The 19,680-nt window shown below is 44.3% G+C and overlaps 1 protein-coding gene across 1 annotated transcript in view; it reads left to right on the top strand.

The window, feature by feature from the left end:
• LOC104590428 (uncharacterized) overlaps positions 1-19,680 on the top strand; it is a 101,386-nt gene that overhangs the window by 10,467 nt on the left and 71,239 nt on the right. The window contains 1 exon segment of the mRNA XM_088892887.1: positions 7,348-7,821. Within this exon segment, the coding sequence (XP_088749013.1) occupies positions 7,672-7,821 (150 nt within the window). The 5' untranslated portion in view covers positions 7,348-7,671.

Genomic DNA, 19,680 nt, shown 5'->3' with positions numbered 1-19,680 from the left:
ACCGCGGGGTCTAACCGAGGTATCTGTAAGCATGCCTCGTTGAATCGTTTGATGTAGCCCCGTATGGGTTCTCCTTCCCTTTGGACTACTCCGAAGATGCTTTCCTCTGCTCTGGGGCACCGTTTGCTGGTGACAAAGTGTGCAGTGAAGACCTGCACGAACTGAGCCCAACACTTTATCGATCCAGGGGCCAGGTTCCTGTACCAAGTGCGGGCTACCCCCTTGAGAGTGGTGGTGAAGGCCACACACATGCATGATTCGCTGGCCCTGGCGAGGTGCATTTGGGACTGGAAAGCGTCCACGTGGTCGTTGGGGTCGAAGGATCCGTCGTACTTGTCTAGGGGCGGGAGCTTGAAATCTCTAGGCAAGGGGACTGCCAGGAGTTCTGAGGCGAGGGGGGAAGGAACTGAGAGAATCGGGGCGACTCCTACCTCGTCCGAGCTCGTCTCGCCTTTGCCTTTGAGCTCGGATAAGACACGGGTGGCGGTTCGTCGACTTCGACGGCGTCTTCGCTGCTGAGGGGGCCTTGTGCTGGCGCTGGTGGCCTCCGTGTTGCCGAGCTCGATGGGCTCGGAGTTCTGGTAGTCCGCTGCTGCCAGTGCGCCGAATCGGTTTCCCACCAGTGGGGACTCCGGTTTTGAGACCCGAGGTGCTGACCTCGCGGGCGAGGTTCCTGATCCGCCTGCGAGCCGCGAGGCGGGGATGACTTTTCTTTCTCTCCGGCCTAGGGACGAGGCCTGGCTGTTTGGGGGATTCTGGGGCCTGGAGGCCTTTCCTTGGTGGAGGCGCCCATCCTGCGGAGAGGCCTTTACTGGCTTCGGGGCAGGGTGGCGAGGTGGAAGTAGCGGTTGGTTCGGTGTCAGTTGGGGAAACTGCTGCTGATAGTGGTATTGGGAGAGGTTGTGCAACACTTGGTGCTGGTGAAGCTGGTGTTGCTGGAACTGCTGCATCTGGGCTTGCATTGCCCGCATGCATTGCATTAAGTCGTCCAACCGATTTTGGCTAGCTGCCAGTGGGACGGCGGTTGGTTCAGTGAAGGTAGTCTCGATGGGAAGAGGGAAGGGGATGTTTGCGGAGGGCAGGCTTACAGGTGCCACTGCTTGTGGCGTAGTCAGGTTGGGGATTCCATCCACCGTGAGGGGGATGGTGAACTGCCCAACACACACCACGGGAACTTGGAGCTGTTCCCCGGTGGTGTTTGTCTCTGTGCCGGGTCCGGCGTTGCTGGATGAGGCCATAAGTAATGAGTTTTTCAGAGAAGAAGGAAAGGGTATGAAAGTTTTGGAGGGAGGCTTTTTGAAGCGTATTCCCACAGACGCGCCAATTGATGATGCACAATCTGGCCGGTCTTAGCTGTCGATGATCTTGCCTCTGAACTGAGTAACAGGGACCTGAAACGGGAGGAGAAGAGAAGCTCCGGGGAGAACTCGGCGTAAGGGCTCCGAAGCTCGAGTTAGAATCCTTCAAAGGCAAGAATAACCAGATAGCGCGAAAGTTAGCATACCTCGTCCCTGGGGGGTAGAAGCCTTTTATAACCACCTCGCGCACTCACTTCCAGGCCTCCGTCAGGTCGGGCATGATTACTTCTGAACTCCTGCCAGTTCGGGTGTCATTTCCTTTGGTCGGACAGAACCGCCACTGTTCCTATTGTCGGAGCCGTCTCTGCGGCTAGTGACGACGGTTGCAGGTGGCGGTGGCAGGAAGCCGTTTGAAATGCGGCTATCAGGCGTCAGATCCCAAATCAGTCAGGTACGTCGCCCTTGGATAAAGACGTCCTTGGTGTCGGGTACGTTTGGCTGGCCTGGTGCTTTGGAAGTGAAGTGTTGGAGTGGCGAGCGAGGTGCCTTGAGTTCGGTTTGGAGTATTCCGAGCTGCCACGGGTCAGCTCGGGTCAGCTTTGTGAGGCTTGGGGCCCAGTACAATTCGTGCTCCTTGCAGGGAGCTCGGGTTCTCAGTAGGGAGCTCGCTCTTAATAGCGAGCTCGGACTCCCAGTAGGGAGTTTGTTCTTAATAGGGAGCTCGGTTTTTAGGGAGCTCGGGCTCCTAGCTCCGAGCTCGGACTTAGGGGGCTCGGGTTTTAGGGAGCTCGGGCCTTTGACAGGGAGCTCGCTCTTAACAAGGAGCTCGGATTAAGTACAGCGGTCTGGAGTTCGGGCTCGGTAGCGAGTTCGGACTTGCTTCCGATGTTCGCTTTGGGTGCTCTACTGTCCCGAGCTGCTTGCCTTTGCCACGTGTCGGACCATCGCGAGGTCGGGCCAAATTTCCCTTCATCAAAATGGTTTGAGATTTTGGGTGAACTTACATTCTTGAAAGCCATGACATGATGGGGAATGATGGGATACTTGTTTGCATGTTTAAATTTCCGATTACTTATTGTTCTTGACTCTAGTATGTGATGGTTTTGGATGGTTGTAATAACATGTTCATGCTGAAATGCCATTTGTTTTCATGTGATTTACCAACTCAACACATGATGGATCTTGATAATTCTTTATAAGCATGTCATTGTTGAAGTTTTGGGTCCAGGGTTGCTTTTGTTCTCACATGATGGATTTGATGATTGTTTTCATAAGCATGCCATTGCTGAAATTTTGGGTCTTAGGTTGCTTTTCTTCTTATCATGTGGGTTTGATGGTTTTGAAAGCATTCCCATTGCTGAAATTTCCGGATTTTGGATTTTCTTTGATCCCCAACATGTGAAAAATGTTGGTTTTAAAAGCTCTCTCATTGCTGAATATTCTGTTAGTCCCAAGTATGTGAAACATGTGGGTTTTAAAAGCATCCCTATTGCAGAAATTTATGGGTTGTGGGTTCTCTTTGACCCCAACATGTGAAAAATGCAAGTTTTGGGATTATGTTCATTGCTGAATTTTTGGGTGTTAGTGTTTTATTATTTCTAGAATGTGAAAAATGATGATTTTTAAAGCATACCCATTGCTGAAATTTCTAGGTTTGGGTTCTCTTTGGTCTCAAAATGTGCGAGGAATGCATGTTTTTAAAATCATTACATTGCTAAAATTTCTGGGTTTTGGGTTCTCTTTGATCCCAAAATGTGAGGAATACATGTTTTTGGAATCATAAGATTGCTGATTTTTTGGGGTTTTGGGATCTCTTTGATCCCATTATGTGGAAAATGCATGTTTTTGGAATCACAATATTGCTGAAATTTCTGGATTTTGGGTTCTCTTTAATTCAAATGTGTGAAGGGTGTTTGATTTAAAAGCATGTTCTATGCTGAAATTTCTAGGTTTTGAGAACTCTTTAATTCTACTATTCAAGTAGTGCATGATTCTAGAATCATCCCTATGCTGAAATGAGAGGTTTTATGTGGCTTTTGAACTCCTTTGTGATGGATGTGTTGATCTAAGGACTTGTTTTAAATGCTGAATGACATACTTCTTGATGGATGTTGAAAGGTTGATATTTACAAATAAGCATAATGGTTCTTTGATCAAATTATAGCGTTGAAAGCTTGGTGTTTATAATCTTGGAAAATCATCTATGCTGAAATGTGGTTTCTCACATGTTTCTTGGAAACAATGTTTGAATGAAACAAACTTTTGGGGATGGGGTTCTTTGATGAAATAAGCTACACATGCTAGATTCAAGAATGTGAATAATGCATGCAAAAAGGGTTGGGTGTTTGGGCTGAAATAAAAAGACTCATGTTGATCACTTAGGCTAATAGGAAACATGTCACATAATGAGAAAGCCTAAAATTTTAATCTTGGAGCTCAAATAAAATATGCAAATTGGGGTTAGGATGAGAGCTTTGGGGTCTTCTAACTTTAGGTTGATAGGTGAGTAGTGTAATTAGATGTTCCTAGGGTAATCATGAATAAAATGCAAACAAATTGGGTATCATGTTTTGTGAGGTAAGGGGTTACACTTGGATGATTCCAGCTTACGTGGGGCTATATTAATTGTTGTTTTCAGCTTAAAACAGTTTAGGAACTCATAAAAAATCTAGATTGAATCACCTATTCAGAAGCCAATGTCATGGATATCACCCCACCTAAGCTTGGAATCAATAGAGCTTGAAGTCCTCGCATCTACGTTTGAATGTCCAGCAAAGTCTCCCTCTCATATACATACAAAAGGTTTGTAATTTAATTCGTGTACGTGGATGTCCTGCAAAGAGATCGTACCGTGATCCAGGGCACATTCTTTTCGAGTTCACATGTGGGGCCACCCCAAAATGTCATACAGTACATCCCAACCATGTAGTGGAAACATTTCCTGATGACAATTATGGGAGTTTTCAATGCACGTGGGGCGTTGATGTGATCTCATTTCATCCCTGTAGTAATCGGTTAATTCCAATTTGAAAACCGAGCTTTATATTTAGTTGTGGACTAACTAAAAGTACTAAACCTGATTCTAGTGTTAACCCTGGGTTTATTTTCACTTTCGACTGCTCCTTTTAAAATTTCAAATTTCGCCATTTTCTTACTCACACGAAGCTTTCCCAAGTTTCAATTTCAGTTGTAGGGACAACCATTAAAGTTTTGGGTCATTTCTGTCCCTCAACCTCATCCTCAGGAATTGAAGCAAAGTGGTCTCTCCATTTACTCAAATCTTCCCCATTTTCTTCTTTTCATCTTGGTTTTCTTAATGGGTATTAGATTTGCTCTTTTATGGAAAATCTGATGGTTTATCACTCTAAAAATCTTGTCTTCTGGCGTACACGTAGGTTTTTGTACGCCATTTGTTCTTATAATCCTGTTTTTTCTTCCAAGAATGGATAATAATGCACAAATCAACAGACAGATTATTTAGACCAGCCCCAATGGCGTCGGTGCTCTTTCGACGTGGATTTGTTGGGGGTGTACATGATATCGAACAAGGGGGAAGACTATTTGGCTCGCCTACAACTTTGCTAGTTGTAGATTCTTGCCCATTTCCATTTCCATAGCTCTTTAGAAATTACTTAAGGAGCGTGAATCAAGCATTTGCACACACAAGTTTTTGAAAATCACTCTTGTCTCTCTCAGTCCGATCTGCTACTCTCACACAGAAGGTTTCTTCGGAGACTCTTCAACTTTGCTAGTTGTAGATTCTCGCCCAAGGCTCTATTGTATCCTGGGAACGAATTTGCTTGTAACCCAACATCAAACTCAATGTAACTGAATGGGGGCAAATAACGTTCTAAAGACAGTGTCTTTAGATGTGCCTCAGAGCTTCTCCTCCATGTTTCAATGACCCCAATTCCCAACAGTTCCCCATGGAAATGGAGATCCGAACAAGTTCTGGGCATCGCTATTGCTTAGCCTTGAAGGAAAGCGGAACAAGTTCCTTGAATCTCCATCACCAAATCTTAAAGGTGATCCAAAAAGGACCCTTATGTCGTCCTTGTTGAGTGCAGGCGAGCCAAATAGTCTTCCCCCTTGTTCGATATCATGTACACCCCCAACAAATCCACGTCGAAAGAGCACCGATGCCATTGGGGCTGGTCTAAATAATCTGTCTGTTGATTTGTGCATTATTATCCATTCTTGGAGGAAAAAACAGGATTATAAGAACAAATGGCGTACAAAAACCTACGTGTACGCTGGAACACAAGATTTTTAGAGTGATAAACCATCAGATTTTCCATAAAAGACCAAATCTGATACCCATTAAGAAAACCAAGATGAAAAGAAGAAAATGGGGAAGATTTGAGTAAACGGAGAGACCACTTTGCTTCAGTTCCTGAGGATGAGGTTGAGGGATAGAAACGACCCCTTAACTTCAATGGCTGTCTCTGCAACTGAAATTGAAACTTGGGAAAGTTTCATTCTAGTAAGAAAATGCCGAAATTTGAAATTTAAAAAGAGCGGTCGAAATTGAAACTAAACCCAGGGTTAACAATTGACTCAGGTTTAGTACTTTTAGTTAGTTCACAGCTAAAGATAAAGCTCAATTTTCAAATTGGAATTAACCGATTACTGCAGGGATGAATTAACTGATTACCGATTACTTCAGGTTTAGTACTTTTAGTTAGTATGGAGGCTTGAGATAGTACAACGTTCACGCGTGTGTGTGGCGCAATGAGGCACTTTAGAGGTGCACTTTGCTCCCGAACGACAGCTTTGACTTTTGGTGCGAGGCTGACTGTTGGAACATCAACGGTTATGATTCGATCGGGTGTGATCAAGTGGCACAATTCAAAGGGACTACCACAAGTATGTGTCCTATGCCTGAAGAATGGGAAAAATACCAACCATCTCCTTTTGCATTGCTCCTGTGCCTCTCTAGTGTTGGCAGCATCTTTTCCCCATTGGGTTGGAAGAGATTGTGTGGTGCCTCCTCCTAAAGTGGCAGATTTGTTTAGTTCAGGTGTGATGAATGGTTCTACATGGAGGCAAAAAATTTTTGTAGTAATGTAATGTGTATATGGAGCAATATTATGGGGACTCTGGTGTGAAACAAAATGCTAGGATATTTAAAGAAAAACACAAAGCAGTTTGAGGAATTGATTGAATTCACAATGATAAGAGCTGCTCATTGGGCTCTGATTTGTGAAGAATTTAATGAAGTAAATCTTAATGAGGAAGGCATGTTGTTACTTGACATCAGATTAATGAGCCCCAAAAGGGTGATAATATTGGTCTCCACTAGTGGCAGGGAGGTGTAAACTAAAATTTGATGGGTGCTATTTGGGTAATCTGGGTATGTCTAGAGTGGGGGGAGATGTTAGGGACCACCAGAGCAATGCAATCCTATGTTTTTTGGGTCCTGCTGGTTTTGGGAATTCCTAAAGGGCAGAATTAACAGTGATGCAGGGTTTGAGAGTTGTGGAAGTGGAGAATGAATGCTAAACAGGTTATAGGTTGGATGAGATTTCAGAGCCAGATTCGTGGCAGTTCAGGCCTATGGTGAGTTTGTCTCACTTGCTTGGTTCAAATTTGAACAACTCATTCAACTGGGAATCATAGGAGTGTTAACATGTTGGCAGATTCTTTAGCAAGAGCTGGGATTGGAAGTGACTCCCTTGAATGGGGTTGTTTGGGCTGGGCGGTAATGTGTAACGGTTCTCTCTCTTTTTCTCTTTATTACTTTTTAGGCTTTTGTTTGGAAGCTGTCCTGCTGCCCATTTGTTTTGAGCAGCTGGTGTTTGCTTCCAATTAATCAATTGATTTCTGTTATTTATAAAAAAAAAGAACAGTTGATGGATAGGGGTTTTGTCTTATGCATTTAATTCCACTCTCTCCCAAGTTCATATTGGCATGAGGAAGTGCGAAAAACTGTCTTTTCCCTTTCTTCTGTTGTCAGTTTTTTTAAACTTATTTATTTTTGGTTGGTTAATATAATTATGTGCTGTTATATTCTGCTGTTTGTTAACATTCTTTTTTTTTTCCTGGGCAGATGGGTCCCTGGTTGTAACATACCAATTTTAACACTGTTGAGCCTGTTAGGGGCAAGTTGAGTGCATAAACCATTAGTTTGCAATGCTGTTCTGAATGCTGTGATGGTCCAACACAAAAGGATGTTTTCAATCGTCAATTATGCTCTTTCTGTTGCTCGGAATAGATGTTTAATCTGCAACTGGAGGATGGCTTCTTAATGCCGAGCTTTGTTACATTTGAGTAATTGTTGAATATTGTTTCTTCATACTGTTCCTTGATTGAAAGTGTAATGGGTATGCCATGATCCATGAGAAATATTTGCTTCACTGGGAGATGAGCGGACATGAGTAGGTTGTCATTCAGGCCTCGTCCTCTAGACATTCATAAAAAGATTCAAATTGTTAAATCTATTAAAGACTTTGAAGATGAGGAGGCGACAACTTCTACACGTAATTCACAGTTACTTCGTTTTGCTGCAGAGGCTGATAATGAGGTAACCCTTATGTCCTGATATTTCCACTTATGCTCTGATGCATCTGTTTCAATTGCTTATTCTGCAACATATGTCTGATAGCCAACTTTGTGCTTCTTCAAAAGTGCCATTTTGTATTTTGTTCCCTTAATCACTAGAAAATATAGACATATTGCCCTTTATTTCAGCTTTGCATAGAAAACATTTTTCTTTGTCCAACTGGCTAATCTAAATTGTACTGTAATAGATATAGATCGTTGTTTGGGATTGAAGGAGTGTTCATTTGTTGTATGGTTCAACTGAACCTGTTGCTTCTTCTATTGTTTTCTTCATAGTTGTCAAGGGATCACTTAGGTGATAAGCATTTCTTGAGGGTTGCTTTATGTGGATGCCTCAAAATATAGGAATGGATTGCACTCACTTAGTTCAGAGGGTGCCCACCTAGACTTGCCAAATGACAAGATGGGCACCTTATGCCATTTTTTTTTGAGTAACACTTGAACTTTCTACCAAAAGAAAGTAACATTTGAATTTTACAAATGTAATAAAAGAATAATTTATAAACAGTGTGCCAAGCATTCCATATGATGGCTGGTAGATACCATGTAAGACAAAAGATTATGATCTTATAATTGAGCTCAGAACAGTTGGTCCTAGAGATGGAGAGGCTTCTTGAAGCAGTGCAAGATAACCGGGTTGTTTCAGTGGGTCAAACTGTATCATGTGACCACTTAATGTGTCACATGCATGGGCTTGAAGGGGGGGGGGGGTTAAGTCCTTGGGCCCAGTTTGAAGATGGATGCTTGGTAGTCCTTAATAGGAGTCTATCTTAGCCTTCAGTGATCTCAGCAAGGGATGATATAGGAAATCAGAAAAAGAACAGGCCTGTAAGGAATGATATAGAGATAGCTGGTGCTGAAAGGGGGGGTTAAGTCCTTGGGCCCAGTTTGAAGATGGATGCTTGGTAGTCCTTAATAGGCGTCTATCTTAGCCTTCAGTGATCTCAGAAAGGGATGATATAGGAAACCAGAAAAAGAACAGGCCTGTAAGGAATGATATAGAGATAGCTGGTGCTGAAACAGGGGGGGGTAGGTTCTTGGGCCCAGTTTGAAGATGGATGTTTGGTAGACCTTGTTTTGCGGGGAACGGAATGGAAGGGAGAGAGAAGTTCACGGCTGCAATGAATGGAAAAGGGAGTTGCAGGATGAGGCTAGGAGGATGATTTTTGAAGAATGCAGAAACCAGGGCAAATGTACTTTGAAAATCAGGGAGAAGAGGAAAGCTACAATACTACTGGTTGGAGAAGCTGCACAGTGGTTGAAGGGTTTTGTTGATGGGGCAATCTTCTCTGTTAGAATGCATGGTTGGAAAAACTCGTTGAGTGTTACAAGCAGGATATATGAAGCAGGGCTGAGGTGTCAAGGGATGGTTTGTAACAGTAATAGAGTTCTTTAAAGGAGGTAAAAGGCAAATGGTTTGTCTGCCAGAAGGGTAGGGATGCTGTGGCTGGAAGCTAGTCAATGAGAAGATACGGCTGCACCTGATTCATTTTGAAGAAGGAAATATGGAGGATCAATTGATTGAAGAGGATGCTGATGTTGCTCAGTCTAAGGGGGTGGAGGAGAAGCCGGGCTGTGATATGGATGACTCTTCTTCAAGCGATGGTCAACGAAAGGTACATGGTTGGTGATTGTTGCAAATTCTCACAGGGTACCAAAAATGGCGATGGAGGTGGAAAGAGGGGATTGGGAGAAGAGGTATGTAATCACTGCAAGTGGGAAAATCAACGACTAGAGATCAGTTTTGGATACGGTGGTGAAAAAACTTTAGATCAAGAATGCAGTGGCGATTCTACCTTTCGGTGATAACAGTGTTATAATTCAGGTCTGCCTTAGAGTTCGGCCTGACTGAGTTCAGTTATGTAGAAGAAGAAAAAGTGATAAAGAAAGAGAGAGAGAGAAAGAGAGAAGAGAGAATTCTGGTTCGAACTGAAAGAGTCAACTTGACTTCTCCCAGTCGGGCAGTAAGTATTTATATTATTATTAAAACAACTGAAAAGACCTATGTGCCCTTACTTAAGTTAAGAGCACATGTTTCAACACAACATTACAGATCAGTAACATCAATCAAGGTATAAAGACAGAAATACCCCTACGCTAACACTCCCCCTCAAGCTGGTGAGTATATATCATATACTCCCAGCTTGTTACATATGTAGTCCACTCTTCCCCGACTCAGGCCTTTTGTAAATAAGTCAGCCCACTGATTTCCTGTATTAACATGTGTAGTGTCTAGTTCTCCATTCAGCACCTTCTCCCTCACAAAGTGACAGTCAACTTCAATGTGCTTGGTTCTTTCATGAAACACTGGATTCGAGGAGATATGAACTGCAGCCTGATTATCACAATAGAGCTTCATTGGAGTGTTAATGTTGTACCCTACTTCCTGTAGAAGGTTCCTTAGCCACACTAATTCACAAGCGGTATGCGCCATAGCCCTATATTCTGCTTCTGCACTGCTTCTTGCCACAACCGTCTGCTTCTTACTTTTCCATGTCACCAGGTTATCTCCCAGAAACGTGCAATAGCTTGTAGTAGACCGCCTATCAGACATAGAACCGGCCCAATCAGCGTCAGAATACCCTTCTATTTCAAGTTTTCCCCCACTCTTGTATATCAAACCGCGACCCGGGGCCCCTTTTAGATACTTCACAATTCTCAGAACCGCATTCCAATGAGGAATCAGAGGTTTTTGCATGAACGGGCTTACCACACTAACTGCAAATGAGATGTCTGGTCTGGTAATGGTTAGGTAGTTCAGTTTGCCCACAAGTCGTCGGTATCTGCCAAGGTCTTCAAACACTTCACCCATATCACTGCTTAGCTTGGTATTTGTGTCCATGGGTGTTTCAGCTGGTTTGGCACCCAACAAGCCTGTTTCTTCCAGCAAATCAAGCACATACTTCCTCTGGCACAGGTTAATCCCATACTTGGATCTCGCTACCTCTATCCCCAAGAAGTATTTCAGTTTACCCAGATCCTTTGTCTGAAAGTGATCCTGCAGATAAGTCTTCAGCCTGTCAATACCAATGTTATCATTCCCAGTAATAACAATATCATCTACATACACCACCAACAGTATTTTTCCTCCCGGAGAGTCATGACTAAATACAGAATGGTCAACTTTGCACTGTTTCATGCCAAATTTCTTTACCACCTCACTGAACCTACCAAACCATGTTCGGGGAGACTGTTTAAGCCCATATATAGCCTTCCTTAGTCTGCACACCTTACCATCCTCCCCCTGAGCAACAAACCCTGGAGGTTGCTCCATGTAGACCTCCTCGAGTAAGTCACTATGCAAAAAGGCATTCTTGATATCAAGCTGATATAGTGGCCACTCATACATGGCTGCAAGAGAGATCACAACACGATTTGACCCTATCTTAGCAACCGGTGAGAAGGTCTCTGTGTAGTCAATGCCATAGGTTTGGGAGTACCCTTTTGCAACTAATCGTGCTTTCAGACGTTCAACACTACCATCAGGCAGATACTTAATCATATAAACCCACTTACAACCAACAACTTGCTTCCCAGGAGGAAGAGCAGTGAGGTCCTAAGTATGATTATGATGAAGGGCTGAGAGTTCTTCTTCCATGGCACGGCACCACCCTGGAGAGGCAAGGGCTTCCTGGACATCTTTAGGAACAATAACTGATGATAACAAGGTAACAAACTGGCGATGGGAAGCGGAAAGGTGAGTAAGAGAAACATAATTAGAAATGGGATGAAGGGTGCAAGTACGTTTACCTTTCCGCAAAGCAATGGGCAGATCAATCTCAGATGCTAAGTGGGGGTCTGGTGCCGGATCCGTCGACGGAGATGTAGCCGGAGTAGTAGCTGGTGCACGTGGGCGATGTGTATACACATGACGGATAGGTGGGCGTTCAACAGGTGGTGGCACCGGAGGCAAGGATTTGGTCACGACTGGAACAAAGGGAGGAGGATCGACAACGGGAAGTGGAAGAGGAGGAGGTGATGAGGAGGAAGAAGCATCACCAGACCCCAAAAAGAACGGAGTAGACTCAAAGAAACTGACATCAGCACACACAAAGGACCGTCGAGAACCATGATGGTAACACCTATACCCTTTCTGGTCCGAGAATAGCCAAGGAAGATGCACTTGAGAGAACGGGCATCAAACTTGTCGTTCCTAGGACCCAGATTATGGACAAAACAGACACACCCAAAAACTCTCGGCGTAAGAGGAAACGGAGACAAAGTGGGAAACAAGACCTGAAACGGAGACTGACCATCAAGGATGAACGTGGGCATCTGATTAATCAGAAAACAAGAGGTAAGCACTGCATCACTCCAAAAAGGTTTGGGAACATGCATGTGATGCATTAGGGATCTTGCTGTTTCAAGGAGATGGCGATTCTTTCTCTCAGCCACCCCGTTTTGTTGTGGGGTGTAGGTACACGAGGTCTGATGTATAATGCCGTGTTGGTCTAGGTATTCCTGAAATGATGAGGATAAATATTCCTGGCCATTATCAGAACGAAAAACTTTGATGTGGGTACCAAATTGGTTACGAATTTCAGCATAAAATTTTTGAAAAATGGTAAACAATTCACTTCTTTCTTTCATTAAATAGAGCCACGTCATCCTTGAAAAATCATCCACAAAAATGACAAAATATCTGTATCCATTATATGACATTACTTTATAAGGACCCCAAACATCTGAATGAACTAAAGAAAAAGGACTCGACACACGGTTATCAACCCTAGAACTAAAGGGAACACGATGGTGTTTCCAAACTGACACGACTCACAATCCAAAACAGAAAGCTGACTCAAGGACGAAACTAAGGACTTCAAGACTTTGAGCGACGGATGACCAAATCGGCAATGCCACTGGAGAGGAGAAAGAGATGACTGGAGAGCTGTTGAAGTTCTACCACCACCACCGTCAAGATAATACAGTCCACCTGCTTCATGCCCTCCACCAATCTTCATCCCCGTCTTGAGATCCTGAAAGACACACATAGAAGGGTAAAAGGTAATGGAGCAGTTAAGTGATTTGGTCAGCTTACTAATAGACATAAGGTTAAAAGGCAATTTAGGAACATACAGAACTGATGAGAGGGATACAGGATCTAGGTCAACATTACCAACACCACAAATTGAGGATGTGGAACCATTAGCAAGGGTAACAGATTGTGATGTTGAGCAATGAGATAAGGAGGAAAACACACCTGGAGTTCCAGTCATGTGATCGGAGGCTCCAGAGTCAATGATCCAGGGATTTGGTGTAGATGTCAGACAAGCCATACTTGAATGAGCAAAAGTCGCCGTGTTTTGCTGTGATTGGATACACCTCTCATATTCATCACGGGGAACACTCACCATCTCCTTCATGGGACCATCTGTGGATGTAGGAGGCAACTGGTCAGATGAATGATTCTCTTGTCTAAAGCTGGAACTTGAGTCACCGGTCTCGACATGATTGGCCCAGGTTGAGGGAGGACCATGTAAATCATAACAATAGTTGATGGTATGTCCATCCATACCACAATGAGTGTACTTCCTCGGGCCTGAGCTACGTCCTCTACCACGGGCTCCCCCTGAATCTCTGCTCCCAGTACGACCACCACCACGATTATAAGTAGACCCACCATTGCCACTTCGGTCATATGCAGAACCACTACCAACACCACGGCCAGACTGAGCTCCCCGAGCTCCCCCTCTACCACCACGGCCTCTCGATGCAGCAAAGGCAGATCTATCTGAGATATTAGAGTTCTCAGTAGATCCGATAGAAATCCTCCGAAGTCGAGCAAATACCTCTTCTAGGGACGGAAGAGCTGATCCCCCTAATATCTGAGCCCGTACTAGTTCATATTCAGACTTTAGTCCCACCAAAAATCTAGTCACATCAAGTTGCTCTCTTTGTTGTTGCTGAATCTTGACATCAGAAGTGAGAGGATGATAGACATTCAACTCATTACGTATGTTCCTCATGTTGGCATAATACTCCTCAAGACTCTGATTGCCCTGTTGCAGATTAAAGTACTCTTGATAAAGCTGATAAACTCTGGTTGTATTGTCCTGCCCCGAATACAATTTCTTCGCATGGTCCCACACATCTTTGGCAGTATCAAGGAACATGAAGTTCACACTAATCCTGGGTTCCATACTGTTTCACAACCATGTGATGATCTGAGCATCTTCTTGCTCCCAGTCTTTATACTCGTGAGAGTCAGAGGAGGGTTTCTCCTCTCTGATGTGTTTTACCTTCTTCTTTGCCTTCAGAAAGACTTCAACGGATTTTGCCCAAGGCACATAATTCTCTCCATTTAACTTAATGGAGGTCATCTGAACATTCAGGTAGTCTGTAGGCACCATCACACTAGGTTTATAATCCTTATTGTCTCCCATTATGTTATCACCAATTCTGCACACTTGCTGAATTCTATTATCACTGAGATCTGCACACTACACACCACTAGGTCACACCTGTCACACTGATTGCAGCACTAATTGTTGCTGGAATGTGTGCTCTTTACACCACAAACCCTACTCTTACAACTACCTGAAATCTCACCACTATATGATCATATCTCTTCCTTCAAAATGCACAAAGAAACCAGCATAAATCCTAGCACTTACTGGCCGAAACCCTAGTAAATGGTCTGAAACACACCTCCTATTTAGTCCATAACAGATATCATGCACTGAAATCCCTTACCTTATCGCTGAAGTAACACCCATGCGAGCAGGATAGCAGTCCACACACAACAGCCGCTTCACACACAACAGCCACACACAGTTCGGCCCTCTATTCTTCCTCTACTAGGAGAGGGCGATCTCAGAAATCACAGCAACCGACCACATACGACCTGACTGGAGGCATAGAGACCCCCAAGGGAAGAGGGCGATCACTCCTTTTCAGCCCTTTCCCTTATCTCCAATCGAACACAGAAAAAAAAGAAGAAAACCCTAGATAGGGTGCGCAGAGAATGAACCCCAGGCAAGCAGAAATCTAGGCAGATTTAACCTAGCTCTGATACCATGTTATAATTCAGGTCTGCTTTAGAGTTCGGCCTGACTGAGTTCAGTTATGTAGAAGAAGAAAAAGTGATAAAGAAAGAGAGAAAGAGAGAAAGAGAGAAGAGAGAATTCTGGTTCGAATTGAAAGAGTCAACTTGACTTCTCCCAGTCGGGCAGTAAGTATTTATATTATTATTAAAACATAACTGAAAAGACCTATGTGCCCTTACTTAAGTTAAGAGCACATGTTTCAACACAACATTACAGATCAGCAACATCAATCAAGGTATAAAGACAGAAATACCCCTACACTAACACAGAGCAATCTTCCACATTAGTGATGAGGTAGGCTTGATTTTGTTCGAATGATGGAAAATGAGTTGCAATGAAAAGGAAATTGTTGCTCTGAGTATATTAGTGAAGATGGTGGGATTGCCTTTCAATCTTTGGAAGGAAGATTTTATTGAAAAGGTAGTAACAACACTTGGAGGCACTCTGGAAGATTATCTTTGATGATTTGTATGCTGTGAAGGTTATGATGGTCAGAGTTAAGCCGGAATGTTATGCCATGCTATTGCGGTCAGCTGCTTGAAGGTTGGTGGAGGAAAGTTTGGCTTGCCATGGAAGCTGAAGTGTCTCTCTGGAAGGGCAACTCAAAGGTTGAAGATGATGGTGATTTGGCAAGATGATTTCCACATGGTGAAAGGAGAGAGGGAGTAGGGGGGATTGGAAAAGACAAAATTATTAGGGAAGTGGGACAGTCAAATGAAGTAGACCATGAAATGGTTATAACAAAAAAGGGAAGTTTTCAAATAAATTTAAAAACCTGAAAAAACAGAGCAGGGTCATCCTCTTATGCTGAGGTGGTGAAAGGTGGAGCCCAGTGGGGTCCAGAAAGACTACAGAAGGAAAAGATCCTGGTCCTGTCTGAACCGATTATGGGCTAGACCGGGAAAGTGGTTGGTTCTAAATCAAATGGGGTCAATTTAATTGGCTCATGTGACACTCTAAGTAGTGACGGGGAGTCGGGTCAAAGAACTCGAGGGGGACGATAGCTTTGATCTATCATCTTGCCCCTTAGATGCTGCAGTGAAGATTGATGCCAGGCCTGGGTCAAAATGGTCAATGCAGTGGAATCCAATAGAAACAAATGTGGAAAAAGGCATTGGTAGATCAACAGAAGATTGGCCTAATCCAAGATATACTATGTAGAGATCAGAGGAGAAAGATACAGTGGATGGAGGATGGAGGATGGTTGGATTATGACTTGTCCGTGGAAGATGATTTGGAATTGGACACAAATTTGTTGATTGGCAGCATGGGTGAAAATGAAGGTATAGTAGAGGTGGAAGAGGATCTTAATATATCTGAACTTTTCCTTGAAGAGAAAAAGTGTAGGCAGAAAAAGAATATGGGAGAGGAGAGGAAGTTCAAGCTGGTGGGGAAATGGAGCTGGATTTGTCCATTGAAGCAAAATCTTTCTTCTTTGAGCAGGGAAGGACAAAGGGGAAGGCTCTATTGAAAATCAGAGAAGGGAGCAGGGCGTCGATTCTCCTACCAGAGGAGGCCTGTGTGTGGCTGAAAGGTTTTGTAGATGGAGCTGTAAATTCCTTTCGAGAAGAAGGTTGGAGAAACTCGTTGACCTGTGAGAACAAGAGGTTCGAAGCTGTACTATAAAGGAATGGAAAAGGGTGGTTCATTATGGTCACCGAACTCTTTGGTTTTAACAAAAAGCAAGTGTTGTGTATTCCAGAAGGTCTGAAGCGAAGAGGGTGGGCTTCTTTCGCTTCTAATCTTCAGGCTTTTCTCTTGGAGGTCGAAGGTAGAGTAGAAGAAGCGCCTGGCTCGAAGGATTGTTCTGTGCTCCGCCCAAAGCTTTACCCTGAAGTTTTGGTGTCCAGCTCGTCTGTCCTCCGACGAGTAGCAGTGGAAGAAGGGAGAGGGAGCTGGGAGAAGAGGGTGGTTTTAGTGGCAGAAAGGGTGATAGAAGACTGGACGAAAGTTATAGAAGTTTTAACAGAGAGGTTGGGATCAGAGGAAGATGTATTGTTGCTACCTTTTGCTGAAAAGAAAGCCTTACTAGATATTGGAAATAAGACTTTGTTCTTCAATTCTTTCCTTGTAGAAGGAAGCCTGATTAAGGTCCAGAATTGGGCTCCAGATTGCAACGAAGTTGAACCCAGAGCCGGCAGTTTTTGGATTAAACTTCTCGGTCTTCCCTTCAACCTTTGGAATGACCTTATTCTGGGGAAAATTACTAGAGCGATGGGTGGAGTTCTGTTGGAGGCTAACTTAAGTAACTTGAGAGCGGTGGAACTCAAGGTTGCTGGGATCAATCCGGAGAACTTTCCGCGGATCTTCGAAGTTCTCTTAGAAGAAGCTTGGCACAAGGTCTGGTTAGTTTCAGAAGTTGAAGCTTTGCTTTGGGGAAGAGGACCAGAGGTTGAAGAATCTGACAAGCTCGCAGGGGGGTGTACACGTGGCCTTCAGGGGCTGGCGGGTAAGTCTGTTGAGTGTGGGCGTTTTACAGAGGAAGGGGAACAGTGGCAGGGGTGTCCCAAGTGTCGAAGCCTTCTTATTTTGGCTTCTTTTTCAAAGTTTTTTGAAGAAGGGTTGTGTAAAGAGGGTGGCCTGTCCTATGCTGACGTGGCTAAGTTGGGAAAGAACGGTTCGCGCGCTAAGTCTCTTTCCGAACCGGCTCTAAGAATGGTCGAGTCGGTCGGGCCAGTGGGTGAACTTCCTATCGGTTTTAAAAGCCCACGTGACAACTTAAGTCATCACGTGGGGCGGGGCAGGCATGGGACGATGATAGATGACATCTTTCATCTATCATCGTCTAAGTCTCGCCCTCTCGACTGTGGAGGGGCGAAGTCTGCGAACAAGGCTGGAGAGCGCCGGCATCTGTGCTGGGTTCGACGGGCAGCCTGCGACGAGCTAAATCTCAGCCTTTCTGATCGCTCGAACCCGCGCTATTCGAGAGGTAGACCAGAAGAGAAAGAAGAGGCTGATCAAGGCTGGTTGAGCTGCGGTTCAGATTCTGATCATGTTGATAGTTCAGATGATTGTGGGAGTTTAGGCAGTGCGGCAGTTAAAGCTCTATCTAAAGGTCGGAACAGCGATTCTTTTAGCCTGGACTGTTTGTTCTTAGGGGATTCGGTGGGGGAAGGAAAGGTGGAGGGGGAGGAGCGGGTGTTTGAATTTAACCCATTACTGGCTAAGCCCCCCCTCAGTTCTAGTGCTTTGCAAGAGGCCGAAAAGGAGGTTGCTCGGGTTTTCTCAGAGCAGAACAAGGGTACTTCATAGAGAGGTACATACTTGGGTACAGAAAGGGGTCTTTGTGTTGATACAGCGACAGGGATTTCCCTCCCCCATCTCTGGGAGACAGAGTGCTCTGTTTTCCCAAAAAAGAAAGTGACTACCTCTCCTTCGCCTTTGCTCTCTCCTCACTTCTCTACCTTAGGTAAATCCCTCAACTCTGTCAATTCAGTTTTGGATACTGATGAACGCTCTGTATCTCTTGTACCAGATTCTCTTCCCAACCAAGAGTCGGAAGCCCTTGGTCTGAAAGCCACAATGAGTCTACAAGGGGGGGAAGTGGGTGAGGAATCTTGTAGAGAGACAATAATTAGGGAAATCTTAGAAAGCCTCTTGGGTGAAGTGGAAAGGAAGGATTTGCAGAGAGGGAGCCTGGAGGGGACAGATAGGGTTGTGGTTGGAGGTAAAGTGAGAAGGAACAAGAAGCTTCCTAGAAGTGAGGAGAGTGCTTCTTTAGGGAAAGAGGAAACTTTTGGGGAAGAGTCAGTTGCAGAGTTTGTGAAAAAGTTGGGGTGCAAGCTGAAGAACCTGAATGACCTAAAAGCCTACTTGCAAAATAAAGAGGACAGCAAGATGAAGTTTAGAAGGCTGAGTGAAGTGGAGAGATTAAAAAAAGATATTGAGGGGGACAAGAAGTTCGAAGTGAAAGGGATTAGAAGAAAAGGGTCTAAATAGTTCTTGGAGGACTTAGGGTTAAAGCCTTTAGTTTTCAATGAGAATCCTAAGTTTGAATGTGAGGGGGTTGGGCAGCTTTAGGAAGAGAACAACAATCAAAGAGGTAATTAAGAAGTTCAATCCGGATGTGGTTATGCTTCAGGAGTCCAAAAGAATGGATTTTGATTGCAGCTGGGCAAGGAGTGTGTGGAGTTCTAGAGGTATTAAGTGGGTGCCTGCTCCTTCGTGGGGTTCCTCGGGAGGGATTGTGACCCTGTGGAAAGAAGAGATTCTCTTAGGTGTGGAGGAGCTAATTGGAGATCACTCTGTCTCCCAGAAGTTCAAACAGGTGGCCGATGGGTATGAATGGGTACTAACAAATGTGTATGGCCCCAATGACTATAGGCAAAGGGAGAAATTATGGGAAGAATTGAGTGACATTAGAGGCCTTTGGGATGGACCCTGGTGTGCGGGAGGGGACTTTAATGTAGTGAGATTTATGGAGGAAACCAACAACCCCAGACAGAGAGTGACATCAAGTATGAGGAAGTTCAATGGACTCTTTTAATCTCAAAGAACTTCCTTTCCTAAATAATAACTTCACTTGGTCCAATCTTCAATCTCAGCCAATTTGCTCTAAGTTGGACAGATTTTTGTTCTCAACAGATTGGGAGGATCATTGGGGCAACCTTACTTCTAGGGCTCTCCCTAGACTCACTTCAGACCACTGGCCAATAGTTTTGGTCAAGGAGGAATTAAGAGGAGTAGGGCCTACCCCTTTCAAGTTTGAAAATATGTGGTTGTCTCATTCGGGTTTCACTGAGAAAATCAGAGAGTGGTGGGAGCAAGCGAATCCG

Source organism: Nelumbo nucifera, chromosome 8, assembly GCF_055504915.1.
Source record: "Nelumbo nucifera cultivar China Antique chromosome 8, China Antique-T2T, whole genome shotgun sequence".
NCBI lineage: Eukaryota > Viridiplantae > Streptophyta > Magnoliopsida > Proteales > Nelumbonaceae > Nelumbo > Nelumbo nucifera.
The sequence above is the reverse complement of the archived record's forward strand: the minus strand, read 5'-3'. Positions and strand labels throughout refer to the sequence as shown.